Genomic DNA, 18,911 nt, shown 5'->3' with positions numbered 1-18,911 from the left:
GTTAATGCAGTACCTCTAATTTGTGACAGCTTTTGAACAGTTTGGGGGAATATTCTTAATACTAACACACCTTCTGGAGATAATCTTAGCAGGATTGCTGAATGGCCTTAAGGTAAAATGGTGCTTAATTTTATTCTTTCACTTGTCCCAGACTATGTCTCTTTGTCTTTACCTGAACCTCTTAGTTTCTGGATTTTGGGGATTTTTTCCACATTTTGTTTAGTAACAGTCCAGAATTTTTCTTTGGTCTGTAGTTATATTTTCCAGTCTGGATCCTATTCAAAGATAATTTGGTAGAAACTTCTGGGTGTGATGTTTAAATACTGCCCAAAGTAAAAATCATTTTCCATAGTGAACCAAACAGTTATGCATGGTCAGTGTAAGTACACTGAATTACACTGAATTAAAAACAAGCGTGGTTGAGGAGCATCAGCTAAACAGGGTCACCACCTCAGTGTCAGATGGGAACTGCAGACACAGAGGGGAAGTAGCTTCTCTTATTTTACTCAGTGTAAGCACAGGAGAGCAGTTGAAGTTCTAAAGCCTTCTTTCTTTTGCTTATATTGCAAGTGTGCTTTTATTCTTTCTCAAGTCATGCTTCACCTGTTGCTCAGTATTTTTGGATATAACCTGTAGTCTCATGAGATCAGGAGGCATCTTTTATCTGACATCTGTATGGTTTGGAGAGAAATTTTGAACCTGAATTCTTGAAGAAGCAAATTTAACTTTCCTGTGTTAGGTCGGCACCGAACAGAGTTGAGTAGGTATGGGATATGCAAAGTAAAATGAAATAATTAGAAAAGAATTGTGAACCTGAAGACAGAAGTTGAAAGAAGACTGTTGGCTGTTTCTCCATTTGTAAAGTCAGCTACAAGATTGGGKTTTTTTTTCTCCATAATACAAGGCTTTGCTGCAGGGGATGCCATTTGTTTCTGGTAGCTTTGTCACATAGCTAGGCTTCAATAAGAGAAGGGCTCCAGGGCCTTTTGCAGTTTCAGCACTTTGCCCCTCTGTTCTCCAACATTTCCTTTTATTCAGGCCAGGAATTCTCTTTGGATAGTCCTTTTGCACATCTTGCCACTGGCTGTAATTAATAACCTGCTTCTAGAAATTCCACTCATTGTCTTTTTTCTTTTAATTCCTTCTGGGTTTTTTTCTTTTTTTTTTTTTTTTTCCCTTTTAGAGGCTGTTCAGGATAATTACTGTCTTTAAAGTTTTATGAATCACAGTGTTTGACATCTTTGATGTAGACTGATTTTTCAGATAACTGCACTTTTTGTTCTAATGCTCAATTTGTCACTGTTACTTACAAGCAAATAAGAGATTTAAAACCCCAAAGATGCAGATGTTCTTTAGCTCCGTTGCCATCTGTTTTCCTGCCTGCTGGATTCCAAGACTAACATTTGTTCATTTTAATGAAGCTACATTTATATAGTGTATAAGATACAATAGAATAGAACAGAAATATGGCAGAAAATCTTTTATATAAGTTGATTTTTAATTCACTTGATCATAAAGCAGTATTTTTTCTGATGGCTTTTATGTTCATGATAAACTAATCTTTAGCTAGAGGGCTTGAAAAACCTGTTGTTTTGCTCAATTGCACATAAACTGCAGATCAGAAAAGTGACATTTCCATGGAAGTCTCCCAAGAGAGGTGTTAGATATGACCTCAAATTACTTCACAAAGTTTACACTCTGCCATTTAAACAACATTGTTTCTAAATGTCAGAAAGCCATACAATTACCTATGCTCATTGAAGTGGGACATCAAATATTTGAATTCTTAAATTGATTTGGTAGTGATTTCTCATTCCTACAAATTGTTTTTTGCAACCGGCTCACTGAAAAGGGGTGAAGTTTTAGGATTTCTGTAACTAAGAGTCTGCCTGATTTATTGAAGTCATATTGGATTACTTCCCAATTTATCTGAGTAATTTCTGGTTTTAAATCTTTGTGATATTTTGGGGTAATATTTCCTCAACAGGTGACAGATTGAATCACCCTCCTTCTAGCTAGCAATTATCTGCATTTCTAACTGGGGCAAACACAAGTAACCAAGATTTTACAGGCACTTCTTTTTGTTAAAAAGAAGGTATTTCAGGCAGAAGTGTTGGTATTTGTTACAGCTCGTGAGATTACAAAGTAGTAAGTGCTAATTAAAGTTTTATTTATATTCAAAATGAAATATGCGGTCCTAAGTGCCTTCATCTGTCCGGTAACAAAGTTTATAGTAAACACTGCTAATCCAGTGTGCTTAGAAGTGATATTTTGGGAGATAAGATTTCAGATACTCGAGGCTGGTTGGCTGTTACAAGATTAGCTGTATTTTTGGAATGAAAGGCTTGCTCATGCTGCCTTCCCCTTCTCTCAGCACTTAAATTTATCTTGTCTCCTTGTCCAATCTCCCTGAAATATTTAGAGTTTTTTGTCTTCAGCTCATATCTCTTGTCAAAAATCATTTCAATACATCCACTTTATTACTGAAACAGGCTTGTGACAAATCTTTGCTAGGTATAAATCAGTTAAGTATTCTTAGGAGTCTATGACTTCATGTTTCTGTTGACCTGTGCACTAAATGGACTTTGCTTTGGTGATTTTCACTCCTCCATGCATTTCTTCTGATCCACTGACTACCCAGCCCATACATCCTATTGTATTTATTTTTGTATTTGTTCTGCTCTACAACCAGCTGTCAGCATTTGAGCACATCAATGGTTCATTCCAGACTGCTGCTCTATTTGTCAAAGGAGACTGTCTTCTTTCTCGAGCTGCCCAGTCTCAAAAATAATTTGGGGCAGCCAATAGTCAGGAATGATGAGGGTCCAGGGAATCCACAATGGAGTGGGCAGATGCAATGCAAAGTGAATGAGTTCATGTCAATATGGTGTGCAGGAAAGGTGCACAACTGCACATTCTCCAGCACCTGAGGCCTCAAGATGGGTCAAAGTCTGACCTAATATGCACCAAAAATAGTATGAGGAAGGAAAGTGTACCCTTTCTTAAAAAAATAGACATTGACAGAGCTTAGTATGATAAATACTACTTGAGACTCGAGGAGCGAAGATATGGCTATAGTGTTTAGAGATTCTGAACCTCCTTGGTCTGTGCTAAACTAATTCTGGATGTAGATAAAATCATCATGGCCTTCATCGGTTCCTGCAGTTTCTCAGTCAATCTCAATGAATCCTGGGCACGTTGTAGGAAAGGAAAGACACTATTAATCAGAGATGATGAATAGAATTGAAGAATACTATATGGCTACTTATCAAAAAAATCTCCCCAAAGCCCCTAAACCACAAACAAAAACATCCTCCTAGTAAAATGTGCTTTTTATTTCGTTCAGCCATGGCAGTAGGAAGAAGCATGTTGAAAGATATGTCAGCATATTATATGTACAACTGTCTAAATCAGTGAAAGGTCTTTTCAGTCTCTCAATTTCTCTACCATAAATTTGTCACTCTTTGGCTTCAGAAGGACTTGGTAGTTCTTGGAATATTGACTGGTCATTGAATCCCCCCTTGTTCCATTRTAAACTGTACACTGTTACTTCGGCAGCTTTTGAATGTGTAAAACACACCTAATGAATGTCTGTTCTAATGTCTCTTAAATTCAAATGGTATAGTTAATATCATATTACTTGAGAGCAAGCAAAGATGGATAAACTTTAAAACCAGTGAAATCATGCTTTAAAGCACACAGCACTTGCTAAGATTGCTTTCTTAGAGTGCAGTAGTTGGTTCACTGCTCTCTGGGAACTCAATGGAACCATTGAGTTTAAAATAAACATTAATTAAAAATAAAATAATTTAAAATAAATTTAAAATTTAAAATAAACATTTGTGAAAATGCTGTGGTGGATCACAGCATAAGGTTGGTAAAACACAAGTACCTATCTTCCTATCTCCTGCAGGAGCTGAATGCCTGCAGCAGCAGGAACTAGGCAGGGGTCCTTTGTGCATTCCATGTTTTCTTCCTGTTCTCTGATCCTAGTCAGGTTGTTAGAGACATCTCATCTCCTGTGACACTGCACCGCATCCACCAGAAATCAAAGTGGAAGCCCTGCAATGTGTGATTTGCTTAGCTACCCCAAATTGCCAGAGGAAGGAAAAACTTAACACTCCTTGGTTCTTTAAGATTCTTTTTTGCATCTTTGTAATTGTTTGCTTTTAACTGCACCGCAAAGTTTGTTTGCTGTGCCTTTCAACAGAACACACACATGCAGAGCTTCTTTTTGCTATTGGCTTCAGGCTGCTAATTTTGACACCTTTGTAGTAAATCTGTTGGGTAGATGCAAAGCTTCAGGTTTGGCAGAACCTCAGGAAATCAAGAGAGGAGGCCGCAATTCTTGTAAGCGCAGGAGTTGCAAAGGTGCTGTGTTAACAGGAATCACTTCCAACTGAGTGAATCTATTTAAAAGTAGCAGGTACATGAAAAGGGAAGGCAGTTAAGAGTGTATTACCAGAGAATTGTTGTTCCTTGTGAAGTGATTTCAGCACTTCAAGCCATCTTTCTGAATGCATGATACAGCCCTGAGGGGCCGAACACAAGCTGTGGTGATGACATGTCATTTCCTACTGGCTGGTTCTGTACCTTCAGAGTTGCAAAGTGGATTAACAAAAGAGTGATTTCTCCTAATGTATCTGAAGGGGCTGAATATTTATGGCCAAGTTTGTGGTCGTTAAGCAGAGATCCCTTAAGCTTCAGAGATCCCTTAAGCTTCAGAGTTCAAAATGGAAAGAAATAGGCACCTTCCTGGGCTAATTCAGAAGCTACAACTGGGAGACTACTGCTGGTGATAACATTTCTCTCAAGTGTTTGAATGCTTGGTTTCTCATGGTATATCAACGCCCTTACCATTTTCAGGCTGAAGAGTTTTGGGGCCTAAATAACTTTGCAGAACCTAAATAATTCCACTGTTTGGAACCAGCAGGATCCTTCATGTAGTCAGTGGAAGAAGTGAGCAAACCCCTTGTCTGGCTTCTTAAAATTTAGACTTCTAAAATCCACTATCCATAACCCTCTACCGATCCAACTCGGTAGAAGGACATTTACCCTTCAGAAGGGTAATTCAAATTTCAAGTGAACATTTATAGATTTTTTTTCTTTCTCCTGTGACTAAAGGAAATTTGGGCAAGCATGCTTATGTTTTGGAAACCCATAGTAAAATAAATTACAAAAAAAATCCCTGTTTTTGGAAAATAGACTGATATTTCCATAACAATTATTATTAAAATAATATGACTGGTTTTCTCTGGAATGCATTTCTCTCCGTGCTATGTACACAAAGAAAACAGTGCAGTATTTACATTGTAAGCTGCTGATGAATATAGTTTTTATTTTTTTGAGAAATCTATCCAAAATGTTCTGTTTTATTATTTGGTTTGTAAGGWGTTTTGAAGAGCAACTTATTGTAAAAATTAGCCTCACAGTGAGCCAGAAATCATGTGATTTAGATGTGTTTTCACACAGCATTCCAGTAAAAAAGCTGGTGAAGGAATTTTGCAATCAAATTTGGTATGATTAGGAAAATTGAATTGCCCACTGTGAGCAGTAAGTGACTACAGAAGCTACTTAGAAAACGTCTGTCCTACTCTCTCTTAGGAAAAAGAAAACGAAAAAAGATTTTGGTGTTGTGGTAAGAACAAACAATGGAATCAGACAGAAGAGTCACAGTCCATATTGTGCTGTCAAATGTTAAAGCTTTTATTTGTTTAATATTTTCATTTTWATTTTGTTAGAATGATATGGGAGGCCAAAGAAGCCTAATAAACAAGTGGACAACTTTCCTGAAAGCCAGGCTTGTGTGTTCCATACCTGGTCCTGAAGGGGCAGACACACATTTCGATGAGCTGCGTAAGTTGATTTCTTTTTAATGGTCTATTTTGACATTAGAAATGCCTGCTTTGGTGTGATTTTTTTTCTTCCTTCTGGCTTTTAGAAACCATGTGTCATGTTCTGATTCTTCTCCTCTTCCAAACAGGAAGAACAAGGTCCAGTAGTAGTTCTGACTTTGATCAGACATCCTGGGTTATAAATAATAACCATCTGATCAGAATTAAGGGATTTTTCCCTTTGCCTCCCAAAGCTGGAAAGTGAAAAACTAATTTCACTTAAACCCAAAAATCTTTATATAAACACATTTCAGAATATTAGCAAAAATTCACATAGCTGAAATCAAAATTCAAACAAAAATAAAGCTTTGTTATATTTTTACAAATCTCCAAATTTCAAATGGTAAATGCAGAAATAGTCAGTGGATGTTTAACTAAAAAAAAAACCCCAAATATACTTTTCTCATTGCAGAAGACATATTCTTACTTTCRACAAGAGATGAGAGGAACCCACTTGTGTATGGAGTCTTCACTACAACAAGGTTTGTSTTAGGATCATGTTTGCCTCTGGAAACAAGTGCTGAAGAACTTCCTCACGGTTTTTATATTTTTGTGTACTCAGTTCTTCTAGACTAGATCCTGAGTCCTGAGAGCAGTTAGGAACTGCTGGAATGAGGCATCCAATATCGGGGCTGTCACTAAGGACAATGTTTTTCAGAACTGGAAATAATAAATTAAGTCCCTAAACCTTAGCTTGTGCCTAACTTTTGAGAATGATTGTAAAAAGTMATGAAAATGTAACAATCAAAAGGACATTAGATTATGTCAACCTCATTCAGTTGATATTATGAATTTCTATCATAGTTCTGTAGCAACCAGTAGTTGCTATTTTAGACAACTCACTGTTGTGAAGCCTCATTTCTGTAAGCAACAACTTGATATCTGCTATTCCTTAGTATCAAAACTACTCTCTAAAYTGATAGCCCAGTGATTTTATAGAACAGTTTATAAAAGAGTACCCAACTTTATCTCAAGAGGATGCTCTAATTAATTTATGACCTTTCAGTAGCAATAGCAAGATGCTCTCTATAGAATTGTCGGAAAGAAAATGAGTAATTCATTCTTTTGTCTCCAGAATCTTTGAATTAAGTGTAAATAATGACTAACCAAATGCTGACCASTATGAGTACAAAGAAGAATTTCCAAGATACTCCTTTATTCAGAWGCAGTCACCACAGTAGCTCCCTAGAATATATAACCACAGAAAATATTTAAAATTGAAGTAAATATTGCACAATAAATGAAATGGTTTGTGAAATAACTAAAGTACATGCCACTCAGCAACCTGGCATGGTGTTCTTTGGAAAACTGAAAAGTTTTGGGATTTTTTTAGAAAAACACGGTAAAAAAAGGAAATATGTATAGACAAATAGGTGTTTATTTTTAYATGTTGTTACTTTTGTCTTTCCAATACAACTTGTAATTCTCAGCGACTTCACCTATATCACTAATATACGGGCTTCCAGATGTGAACACAGTGTAAATGAATGTCCTGCATTTGGGTAAAATTCTAATCAAAAGAGCTAGTAAAAGATAGCTGGAAACTGTCAGCCACTATAAGAAATGACATTCTGTCAAGTGGTACCAAAGGTCAGTGCAGTTTTCCACAGAGCAAAGGTTAAAACTCTAATAACAGTGACGTTAAATACCTGTGGTTCTCAGACCTGTGCACATCATTGTTCAGCAGCACTTCTGTCGGCCACCAGGTGTAGGACTGACCCAAACCCTGTCAGACTCTGTAACTCATTAATTCCCTGTCTGAGGTGGCCAGGGAGTGTTTGCAGCGTGCCCATGGATGCATCTTGTGTTGCAGCTCGGTGTTCAAGGGCTCTGCAGTGTGTGTGTACAGCATGGCAGAGATCAGGGCGGTGTTCAACGGCCCCTAYGCCCACAAGGAGAGCGCCGATCACCGCTGGGTGCAGTTCGAGGGCCGCATCCCCTACCCCCGACCTGGAACTGTGAGTGTCTCCTTAATTACTGACCTCTACCTTTATTTAACTGTAATCATGCTTCACACCCCTCCTCAGGCTGGTAATTTATATTTTCTGCTCAAGATGTTTCAAATTATCCTCTCAACTCTTCCCCTTCTGTTGGCAGTACAGACTTSTACCTACTCTGTAGGTGTATAAATATACATTTTTCCATGTCTCTGAGATAACATTGTGTCCAGACTGTTTCCTGATTGTCTCTCATATTGTGGTCTCCCACCGTACAGCTATAATTCTATCTGTTGGCACCACCTCTAAGTCTTCAATACTTCTTAAAAAGCCAAAGCCTTTTCCTTATCAGGTGTTATGTTATTATGAGGTATTTTATTTATATTTCTGTTACTTTTGTGTCTGTTAAAATCATTGAGATACTGTCTTTGATTCTGTTTTGTGTAGTTATGCATGTGTTGTGTTTTTAAGTAAAATAAGGAGGTAATTGCTGGAGATTTATATGATAAAAAATAAGTAACGGGAAGAAAATAGAAATTTGGTATCTGGAAATACTTTTAACTTCAGTCTCTTAGACTTAAGCTATAACAGGCCAAAATGAGGAGGAAGACTTTGAAAAAGTTATTGAAGTTTTCTTTCCCCATTTACATCACAGTAATAAATTTGGAAAAGCATAGACCCACATTACAGGTGAGGAAGAAACGTATTGTCAAAAAAGACATCAGCTTTATAAACATCACCACAACTTTAAGCAACTMTGTGTGTAGAATGTAAAAGAGCAACGATTTTATCTGGAATACTTTAASATTCTCTTGGTCAGGTATTCAATGAACAGGTGTTAGACAGACAGCAGTGAGCTGTCAGTGTTGGACATGGCCTAGAAGCTGTCTGGCCATTTCTGCATTGTTTCTCTGACCTCAGCACCGGTGTAACCTTTGCCTCAAGCCCAKTATCAGTTAATTTAGTTTGTCTTTTCACACATTTCCTTGTGTCTCTGTGTTTTCTCCTTCATCCCTTCCACCGGGCTCAGCTCCATGATCCAAGCTCAGCTGTTTGTTTCATGTCCTGGTCCCGGGGCTCAGCAGGTCAGCCCCAGGTGCTGATTCCTTCCTCTCAGCTGAGGAGGAGCCCCAGAGCATCTCATTTTCAAAGACCAGGACAGCTCAGWGACCAGATTTGGCCTGCCCAGGATCTGTCCTGATGGAGGAAATCTCAACTTATTTGGACAATTTAGGCATTGCAGGCTTGCGCATCCCTCTGTCGTGCGAAATACACAGTGCCCCCAGAAAGAAGATAAAATTTAATTTTTAAGTTTTGTGCAACTCCACRGCTGGTTAAGAAGTTCAGATGAATTTAATTTTAACCACAAAAGTGGTGCCAGCAAGAACAATAGCTGGYCCCATGGCATCTGAAGAGATTAAAATAACTCTCTTGAAAAACTCAGAGTGCCCCATAAGGATGAACACTCTGCRCAGATAGATGGGTCATAAGCTCATTGCATTTTTGAGTGTATTAGCCATCACATGGTTGAGCTGGGATTTGCAAGGAAGGAAACATGCCATGCTGAAGCATGTCAGTGCTGATCTTTATCACTGATTTGAATATTCATGGTTGCAAGTATTGTAAAAGTTGGAAAGTTTAAAGATAAACAAACAAATATTTTCCATAAGCTAACCCTTAGCTCTCCAACTGCTTTCTTTAAGCACCTGATAACAGCTGTGAGAAAACTGTGTCTTAAAAGTCCTTCAATCCTCCACAGTCAGTGGATTTCTGTAGGAGTTTGACCAAGGACTGAGAAGGGAAGTAGATTTACAGAAGAAAGGTATATAATGTTTGCTGTATAGATTAGGTAAACGTATTGCTGCTTAGCTTTTTATCTGTTCTCTTAGTGAGCTGGACTGCAAAATACTTCAGGCTCTGTTTTTAATGTAGAGTATCCAAATAAGTAGATTCATGCTCTTGTCTTGTGATGGGCTATGCCAAACTTGGATGTGAACAGATTTAGGGTGGGATCTGGAAAAGCAGCACCRTGCTAAMAGGCAAGGAAMAGRAGCAGCGTGAGCCTTGAAGAACACWGCAGCRTGAATGCTGAAATGTTCTTCATTAAAGARTAATTTCATCATTTTTTGCCAGCTGTGAGGTGGTTCAGGAATGCTTAGAACTAAGCCAGAGGGGGATAATCTAGCCTTTTTAAAGTTACTAGAACATTTTTGAAATTTAAGTTCCTCCTAAGTGTTGCCTACAGTTGGCATAGCCAACACAGCTCTGATTCTATATTTCCTATATTTTAAGTTACTGGCAAAGTCTAAAAATGGCTATTCTAGGAAATGCATTTCTTTTGGTGGTTGGCTTTGAGAGAAGCATTGACTTCCTTTCAGCATTTATACAGAAGCAGGAGACTGCATACCCTAATTTAACTTTCTGCTCTGCTGCCTTTATCTCCTAAGTAAATAAAGCTGCTCACTATAGAGACTGTGACTACTTTGATTTTGAAATTTTGACAAAATGCTTCCTGTGGCAATTTGTGTGTGAGATAAACTCCCAACACGACCATGATATCATGCCTTCACAATGCTGAGTGGGGAGCAGGCAGCAGCAGCCCTGCCTGCCCGTGTCCCTGAGCTGTGGCAGGCTCTGCCTGCCCTCTGCTGTCACCAAAACACCCCTGGACACGGTGACAGGGGACCTCTGGCACACTCTACACCACCGACACTGCAGAACACACAGCTCTTWAACTTCTCTCAGCGGTATTGAAGTGCAAGTGGAAATAATGGGAATTAAACAGAGGCAAGGCTTCAAGTCGATTTCAATTTGGAAGCTGAAAATAAAAAGAGGCAGAAAAAAAAAAAACCCATGAAGCAGGCAGCCCTGATACAAAGGGTTTGTTTAATACCATGAGAGCTTTTGCTCTATCTGCTTTAGCTGTTTAAAAATTGGACTTGCATATCTGCAGCTGTCCCCAGATAACAAATCCAGTTTTCTCCCAGTCTCTTAGGGTTTCACTCAGGAAATTATCCATTAATAAAGAAACCATGGAGACCTTTCTTTAAAGTGTGTTCTGCGTTCTGAAGCAGAGTTCATAATTCCCTCCCAGTAATCACAGAAGGCATTTGAAAAGATAGTGAATTAGGCGGAAGAAACCTTTTCTAATTTAWTTATTGAGCTGTAATCATTGCAGCGTCACAGCAACTCATAGTGCCCATTTKGAAATTCTGATGGGATACACAGGAGTCATCCTCATTTTGTTGATGGCACGTAAATGTCATTAAGGTCAGATTTTTAGAGGAATGTCAGTGTTTAAAGATGCAGATTAACACAGTCTGATCTGCTGCAGAGCACAGGACTGTTAAATGCTATCCAAGGCAACAGCAAATGTTGTAGATAACTGATSTGATCTGATTTGTCAAAAGATCAAAACAAAGCTCTGAATGAGCTAAGTAAGAATCTGGCAGTCTGAGTCACCAAGCTACAAGAAGAAGCAGCCCAGCACATTTCTCTTGCCTATTTGAAGAGTTTAATGTCTCATGTCTTTCTGTTTCAGATCTGAATACAGTCCTGTGCTCTTGAATTCTTTGTGTTTTCTTTTTATTAAACAAGTTCCCTTACAGCCCCTCAGATTCTCCTGTAATCATAGAATCTTACAATCATAGAATTGACTGATTTGGAAGAGACCCATGGATCATTTAATCCAACTCATGGCCCTGCACAGGACACCCCAAGAGTCACATCATGGACCTGTGAGCGTTGTCCAAATGCTCCTTAAGCTCCGTCAGCCTTGGTTCTGTGACCGCTTCCCTGGCAGACTGTTCCAGTTCCCAATCCTCTGGATGAAGAGCCTTTTTCTGATATCCAACCTAAACCTTCCCTGACTCAGCTTCATCCTTCTTCATCTTTTTCTTTCTCAGCTGCTTTGTCCTTCTTTCTTCAGTGGAGCCCCTTCCTTTATTTCTTCTGCTAATCCAGTGTGCAGGCTGTTCAAGATGTGATGTCCATCCCACTGGGGCTTGGCTGTGCCAAGAGAAATACTGTCTGACAAAAAGCCTCCCCTGTCCTCCCTTCTGGTTAGTTTTGCTGCTTTAATAAGCATGTTCATAAAACATTGAGGGTTGCACAGGTTTCCCTCATTRTTTTTAGACTTATCTTTCCCTTTCACCCATCTTTTATGGGACAGACTGCATTCTTTGCTTCTCCAATTCCTCTCTCCTTTGATCTCCCTACTGTAAAATGGGGCTTCTTAATTAAGTGAAATGTTTCACTTTATGGCTTTGTTTTCCTCGGAAAGCCTCCTACACTTTCCTGTTACTTACCAACCTGTTTTCCCCGACATGAATCACCTTCCAGTTCATAACAGCCTTTCGAAGTGCTGTAAACCCTGTCACCTTTCCTGATGGCAGAGGTTGCAGAGCATTGCAAAGTGCCACCTGCAAAGTCAAGTTCACTCACCCAGCTTGTCTCAGCTCAGTTAGCCTCAGATTAATGCTCAATTTTCTCAGCTTTTTCTATCAGCAGCACAGGTGTGTTACATGGAAAAGCAATACAAAGTGATCAAGACAAATACAAGAACAAATMTTGCATAACCAGTGGGATACAAACCCTTAAAAAACAGCAGGGGACTTGGATTTTTTTTGTTTGTTTGTGCTTTTTGTTGCAGGGATAGAGTGAGTTCGATTCAATTTAAAATTTGCACTGTTTTTCCTACAAACTTGGTTTGTTTCCCTCATTCCTTACCTCTTCCAGGCTCCCTGAGTAGYTGCAAGATTACTAAATCTGCTTACTGAGTGTTCAGTATTTCTGATACAACTCACTCACCTTGTTGAGAGGCATTAAAAGTTTTTTTTGTAGCCTGATCAGACTGCAGAGAAGAAACCACACAATATTTAGGCCTCACAGGAGCCCAAGTTTCACCTTCAGAAGGGCTGATGGTTGAACCTCCAATGGCACATAAGTGCCTGTGCCCTGAGAGTAATCTCTCAGCTGTCATCTAATCCACAGAAGGCCATAAATCTATGACTACCCCRTTTTTAAAGTACTTTTGGGCATCTTGGCAGCTCACATCAGTCATTAGTGTTGGATATTAACTCCTCAGGATTCAGCCTTTGCATTTCTTCATAAACTCTACAAAGTTCAGTGCRTTAGCTGTGGTGGAGGTCCCCATTTAACACAGAAGTGAGAGGTTGAAGGAAGTTCCTCTATTTCATCTGCTTTTTGCTTGATGGATTATTGAAAAGGGAACATATTTAGAGCCTGGAAGACTTTACACTTACAGTTTTGGCTAAGATAAAGGGTAATTAACCCATGAAAAGTAAAACACCTTCAAGGGGAAGGAGCAAGGAGCTCCCAGGACAAGGGACACCTTCCCAMGGAGAGAAGCCCAGACTAAGACCATACCAGGGGGTCTGGTATGGTCAGGGGAAATCCCTGGTATGGGAGAGGTTTAAGAAATATTTGATTTTCATGTTTGATACTRGATACTTCCAATGCTCACAAGAGTGACTTGATGGCATGGTTCTCAGTTCTTGTGAAATGCATAAAAGTTCCTAGCCTGGACATTATAAAAGCAATCAGATGCCTACTGCACTCAATATGATCATTCTGCCCTACCCTGTTGGGTGCTTGAGCCTCAGTGTAAAGTGGGTCCAAGGGTACTTGTGACAAGACCCTTTTAAACTGGGATTTTTCAACACACTTGTAATAGAAACTGTTTTGAAGTTCCCAGGGAGCAATGTTCTCTTTTTAGTTTSTCAGTAGACGTCAGCACTGCTGAACTACAGACACATAACTAATGAACAAGATGTGTGATTATATACCTTACAGCTAGATCCCAAATAATTGTCACAATTTTAATAGGTGTTAGATCCAGCAGCTCTTACTGAGTTCACTGGGTAGTGTGAAGCACTATCCAGTTTGGCAAACTGGAGGTTTATTTAGGAGCCCAACTTCTGGCACCAGCTTTTGAAAATCTTGGCCATGGTTGCCACGTAATGTTAACACAGTCACACTGTATGTCTCAGCATTGTGTGAGATCCACACATCCAGCACTGCTAAACTGTAAATTTAATAAGACAAGCAAAAGAAGGGGAAAAGCTTACATATGTGTAGTGGTGTTAATTTAGTGTGTATTTGCTTTTATTTGAGAAAGATTAGCCTTAATTTAGCACCTTGTGACCACATTTGGATACAAATAACAGGTGACGGGAATAGAAGGCATCYGTGTTGATCAGGACATAATCCAGAGTGATTATTGTCAAACTCAGCTCACACAGAAGGCATGTAAATAAATTTAAGTAACTATTGATTCTTCAAAAGATTTGTGCCACAGAGTGTATACAGCAGATGAATAGAGATTCCCTTAGCAATTCCAGCTGTTTATGTTGGGTTTGGGGAAGGGTGGGGTGTTTGTTTGTTTGTTTGTTTTGGGTCGTTGTTTATCTTTCATTTCTTGAAATTCATATTTTTATTTAGGTATCATGACAGCAAAGGCCTGAGCAAACTCAGGAATAGATTATATGGTGACCAAGTTTCTTGCAAAATTCTTGTCTAGTGATATTAATTGGAGTGATTTAATGTGATTTTTGTTTGATGTGAGCTATCTAGAAGAAAAGCATGGAATCTGAACTGCTTGTTTAGGATTCTCTATCAGAAACAGAAAGATAGGAACCCCTCTGTGCAGTTCACATGCAGCCAAGATAAGAATCTAGATCAGGTGAGACCAATCCCACCCTACAGCAAAAGCTGAAGGTGCTGAGAGAGCACAGTGATAGTGTCATGAGAACTTTTATGAAGCCAGATTCTCTCCTAGTCTACATGAAACAACTCTGCCAACCTGCTCCCATGACATTTGATATAAAAGCCAATATCTTATTGTCCCCAGTGGGAGATGTCACATATCTGAGACASCATCTGGTGCTGCTGATGTGAATAAATGAACTATGAACTGGGCAGAGGACCGGTATCGCTGTCATGAGACCTGCAACAGGATATGAATGCACATTTTCAGACATGAAAGGTTGTTTCACTCACCCACTTGACCATCCTACATCCTACTGATTGCCAGGAAAGGAAACCAAGGGCTACWGAATTGTTCTGCAATGATGGGTGGACACAGTTTTAAACAACTGCCTGAAAACTTTCCCAAAGGGTGGCCAAAATGACTTTCTCATTCCCCTGCTCCATCCATCATGCCACAGTGAGCAATGCCTCTGGAAATAACTCCCTTGGCCAAGCATAACAGGGTCACACCTGCCCAGCTGTTCTTGGTGGTCATGCTGTCTTAGGATAGGCTCCAAAGCCCACTGAAATAATTGGAAAAAGCCCTGTTGACTCAGGCAGATCTCTGGATCAAACCCTTAGTCCTTGTTTCTACTAAATGAGCTRTGCAAGCTGGCAGAAGATTTCCCTGTGTCATGCATGGTAGGGTTTGGGCCTTTGGGATTGCTGTAGCAGCTCTATTGTTCCATATCGTCAGAAATGTTAACTAGTGGTTTTTAGTAAGTGATGTCACTGCTCTCATCTTCCTGTGTTGATGCCTTTTTGGCAAAAATCTAGGAGATCTTTATGGCCAAAGGGCCTACTCCCATTTTTCACACCGAAATGGGCTTCTGGAGTCGAGTTGTTAATAGGTGAGCAATCAGCAGATTTGCAGTAGATGCAGACAGTGACTCTGAGTAGTGAGTGAGAACRTGAACCACAGAAAAGGGATGTACAGGGGAAAATCAACCTCTAGTCCACCKTGAGGGGTAAGAGAGTTATTGCATGGTTGGGAAGTCAAAGAAGTGAATTGTTTCTCATCCTGTATAGARTAAATTAATGCAAAACTTTGATCCAAAGACAATTAAAGTTACCATGTTTATTTGTCTCAACAAACTTTTGTTCAACACCTCTAAAGGTAAACATCCTTTTTTTATCCCAAAGTATTTTTTGTTCCAAAGTTATATTTCTTTGTGAAATTATTTTGCTGATATTGTTGTCTTCAAAAGCCAAGCTGACTACAGCCCATCTCAAGGATGTAACCTTGCAAAGACTTTAATTTGTAACAGCACAGCAGAAATCAGAATGTGAGAGATTATGCCCAGCAAGCCAGAGGATGAAGTTCTTRCAGGATTGCTGGCCAAAACCCCCTGGGCATAGCTCACTGCAATGTGTGTTTCCACAGTTTCCAGTGGGACTGTTTGTTTTTTTTTTTAATCGACCTTGCCTTTTTTTTCCTTCTTACTTGCATTTGTATTTTCAGGAAATGTCTTTTGAGTGGTTATCACAGGACAATACAATCCTTTTTTTTTTTGCTTTTCTGTTCTTTCACTCCCATAAATGGAATTGTACAGTGAAACGAAAATGACTGTGTGATGGAATTAATCTTAATTCAAATGGGCACAGGTTTACTGTCCATGGAAAAATTGTCAAAAGCTATTAGGTGATCCAGGGGMCTACGATGTTTTTCAATAAACTATTTCAGATCCTTTATGAAGATAGGGATGCACAGGCTTAACTCTTACAGATTGAAACAATACTAAGCAATTGGACACTTGCACAACGTGTTAGGTCTCTAGATAGCAATAAAATTCAGATTGAGCAAGGAATGGAAAAGGACTGCAGACTCTGAATTACTGGGGCTACAGCCCTATTAACTAAGAAGGTTCAGGGGCAGACCCGCAGTCACTCTGTTTTTAAATGTTAAGCTGGGCTTTGCCATAGTTTAAGCATGCTCCAACTAGCACGTTCCCAGTGGCAGAGTTTGGGGTCTGAGGTAGATCAGGAACTGACCCCAACAGACATTTCAGATGTGRCCATAGATGTGGATGTGTAACATCAGCTGGTCTGTGCTTCACTGGCCTATTTCTGTTATCAATATACAGGTAGTCACAGATACTTTTAAGAAGCTTTTCCTCAGTCAGAAATTTGTSTTTGCTTTCTACTCTACCTCACATAGTGGAACAAATCCTAACCACAAGTCTTTAACTGGCACTATAGATTCAACACATGTCAGCTGGATAGTTGGGAATGTGAGCTAAAAYCTCTGTCAAAAATTGCCATGAAGGAGGACTGTAGAGAAACTTCTCCACTAATCTGAACTTTCTCTTGATAGAGTGCAGAGGCATTACCTGAGCGTTTTCTTTCTTCGTAGATTGTGTTAGGGCTCCACCTGGCAGTAAATACAGGAATTACTTCATTAACAGTAGCATTGAAAAAGAAGCAATTAACGGTTTATACTTGAAAGGTTGTTACCAGCTGGATTGGTGTGTCCAGTTTGTCTTACCCAGGATTTGTAGTGACCCAGTAAACACATCTAGGTGCCTCCAGGTTCAACAGAGAATTTTCTTAGGCTTTGTTTAGAGACTATTTGTAAAAGAGGGGATACAAAAGAGATGTCAACAGCTGTGGGACAGAAACCAGAGAKAGGTGACCATAAGAGATCATGAGTCACAAACATGAAACACATTGCAGATATGTATTTGGGGTTACTCCAAAAAGCACAGAAGGGAAAAATCTGATGGAGATTRAAGAAGTAGGTTTGTGGGTGGTATTCAGGCAAGATGTGTGAGACCCAACTTTGTGTGAGCCAAAGAAACAGCAGGAGTGACCAGTTTGTCAGGATGGGTCTGATGGGGAAGTGTCTGAACAATCAAGTGGTTCAGCAGTTGTCTGGACTAGAAGGGAATGAGACTGTGCTGTTCAAAAATAGAGAAAAGGATGCTGCAGCAGCTGAGCTGTGGGCCTGACCAAGAGTGTCAGTTCTGTGAATGAGTAAGGGAGTCACTTTTGAGAAATACTGAGCACAGGGATTGTCTGGCATCTGGAGAATACACCTTTTTTAAAAGAAAAGAATAAACGGGAGGTGTAGGAGGCACAGTTCGCTGATAATGGATTGATTTCAGGCCATATAAAGGGAAAAGTTATGGTCTCTTGTTTCCGTCCTGTACAGGCGGAAAAAGGAACAGAAACAGTACAGGCGGAAAAAGGAACAGCAATACTAAAAGCAGAAAACGTTGAGATGTGTCACTTTGCGTGTGTGAGCTCCTCCCGCTGCAGCCACGCGGGGGCAGCCCAGGCTCGCTGTTGGCAGCCCCTGCTCTGGTGCCCGCTCTGCTCCGGGCAGCGGCAGCAAATTTAACCGTGCTCCTTCCTACCTGTGCCCAGAGGTGACAGCTACAATGTGACAGCTCTCCTTCCCTCCCGTCTCATTCTCCTTTTCTGTGTAAAATACCAAACGTGGTATTTTACCTGTGAGTGAGGCAGGGGACGAGGAGGTGGAGTTCTCTGCACCCATACTGAGCCCATCATGAGAATTTCTGTGGTTTAAAAGCAATTATTTCAAAAAAATGAAGTGTTGGTGACCAATGCTGCTTTGGAATGAGAAAACTCACTGGAGAATCTGATTATTACTTTACAAATGTTATTATGGAAATCTTGATTTTTACTTGTACTTATTTTCTGAAACTCCTCTCATCTTGCTGTTCTTTCTCCTTCAGTGTCCAAGCAAAACCTACGATCCGCTCATCAAGTCCACCAGGGACTTTCCTGATGAAGTCATCAGCTTCATTAGACGGCACCCCCTGATGTACAAATCGGTTTACCCGGTGACAGGAGCTCCGGTGTTCACTCGTATCAACGTGGACTATCGCCTCACCCAGATTGTGGTGGACCATGTCATGGCAGAGGATGGGCAGTATGATGTTATTTTCCTAGGAACAGGTATGAGACAGGACTTCCACTGTCATTCTGCACGAGCCATATCCTTTTAGAACACCTTTAATCCAGTAGGTCTTAAATAAATCCGAATAAATCTCTTTATTAACATCTTTTTCCTGTGCATACAGCTTCACAAAGCAATTAGGTGCACCTGGTTCTGGTCCAGGTCTTCGTGCAAGTGCTAAAATTAAATTAATTTGTCAGTTCAGGATATTACTACTGTTGGGATTTTAATGCCTCCTGATGCCTAGGKGATAGGTCAGAGTTTCTTACCCTCCAAGTACTACTCAGTACCCATCTTTATATTACATGGTAGTCTGGCTTCGTCATGAAAACACATCAATAAAACTACTGAAAGAAAAAAAAAATACCTTTATACCATCAAGGAGTATTT

General features: G+C 39.7%; 1 protein-coding gene across 1 annotated transcript in view; it reads left to right on the top strand.

Annotated features, from left to right (window-relative positions):
* SEMA3D (semaphorin 3D) overlaps positions 1 to 18,911 on the top strand; it is a 127,518-nt gene that overhangs the window by 85,390 nt on the left and 23,217 nt on the right. The window contains exons 9-12 of the mRNA XM_057366418.1: positions 5,742 to 5,856; positions 6,307 to 6,376; positions 7,708 to 7,852; positions 18,298 to 18,520. Coding sequence (XP_057222401.1) covers positions 5,742 to 5,856; positions 6,307 to 6,376; positions 7,708 to 7,852; positions 18,298 to 18,520 — 553 coding nt within the window. The remainder of the gene's footprint in view (positions 1 to 5,741; positions 5,857 to 6,306; positions 6,377 to 7,707; positions 7,853 to 18,297; positions 18,521 to 18,911) is intronic.

This window comes from Malurus melanocephalus, unplaced genomic scaffold (genome assembly GCF_030028575.1).
Source record: "Malurus melanocephalus ecotype Western Australia unplaced genomic scaffold, MMel_1.1 scaffold_65, whole genome shotgun sequence".
NCBI classification, from domain to species: domain Eukaryota; kingdom Metazoa; phylum Chordata; class Aves; order Passeriformes; family Maluridae; genus Malurus; species Malurus melanocephalus.
Note: the sequence above shows the minus strand (reverse complement) of the source record. Positions and strands in the feature narration are given on the sequence as shown.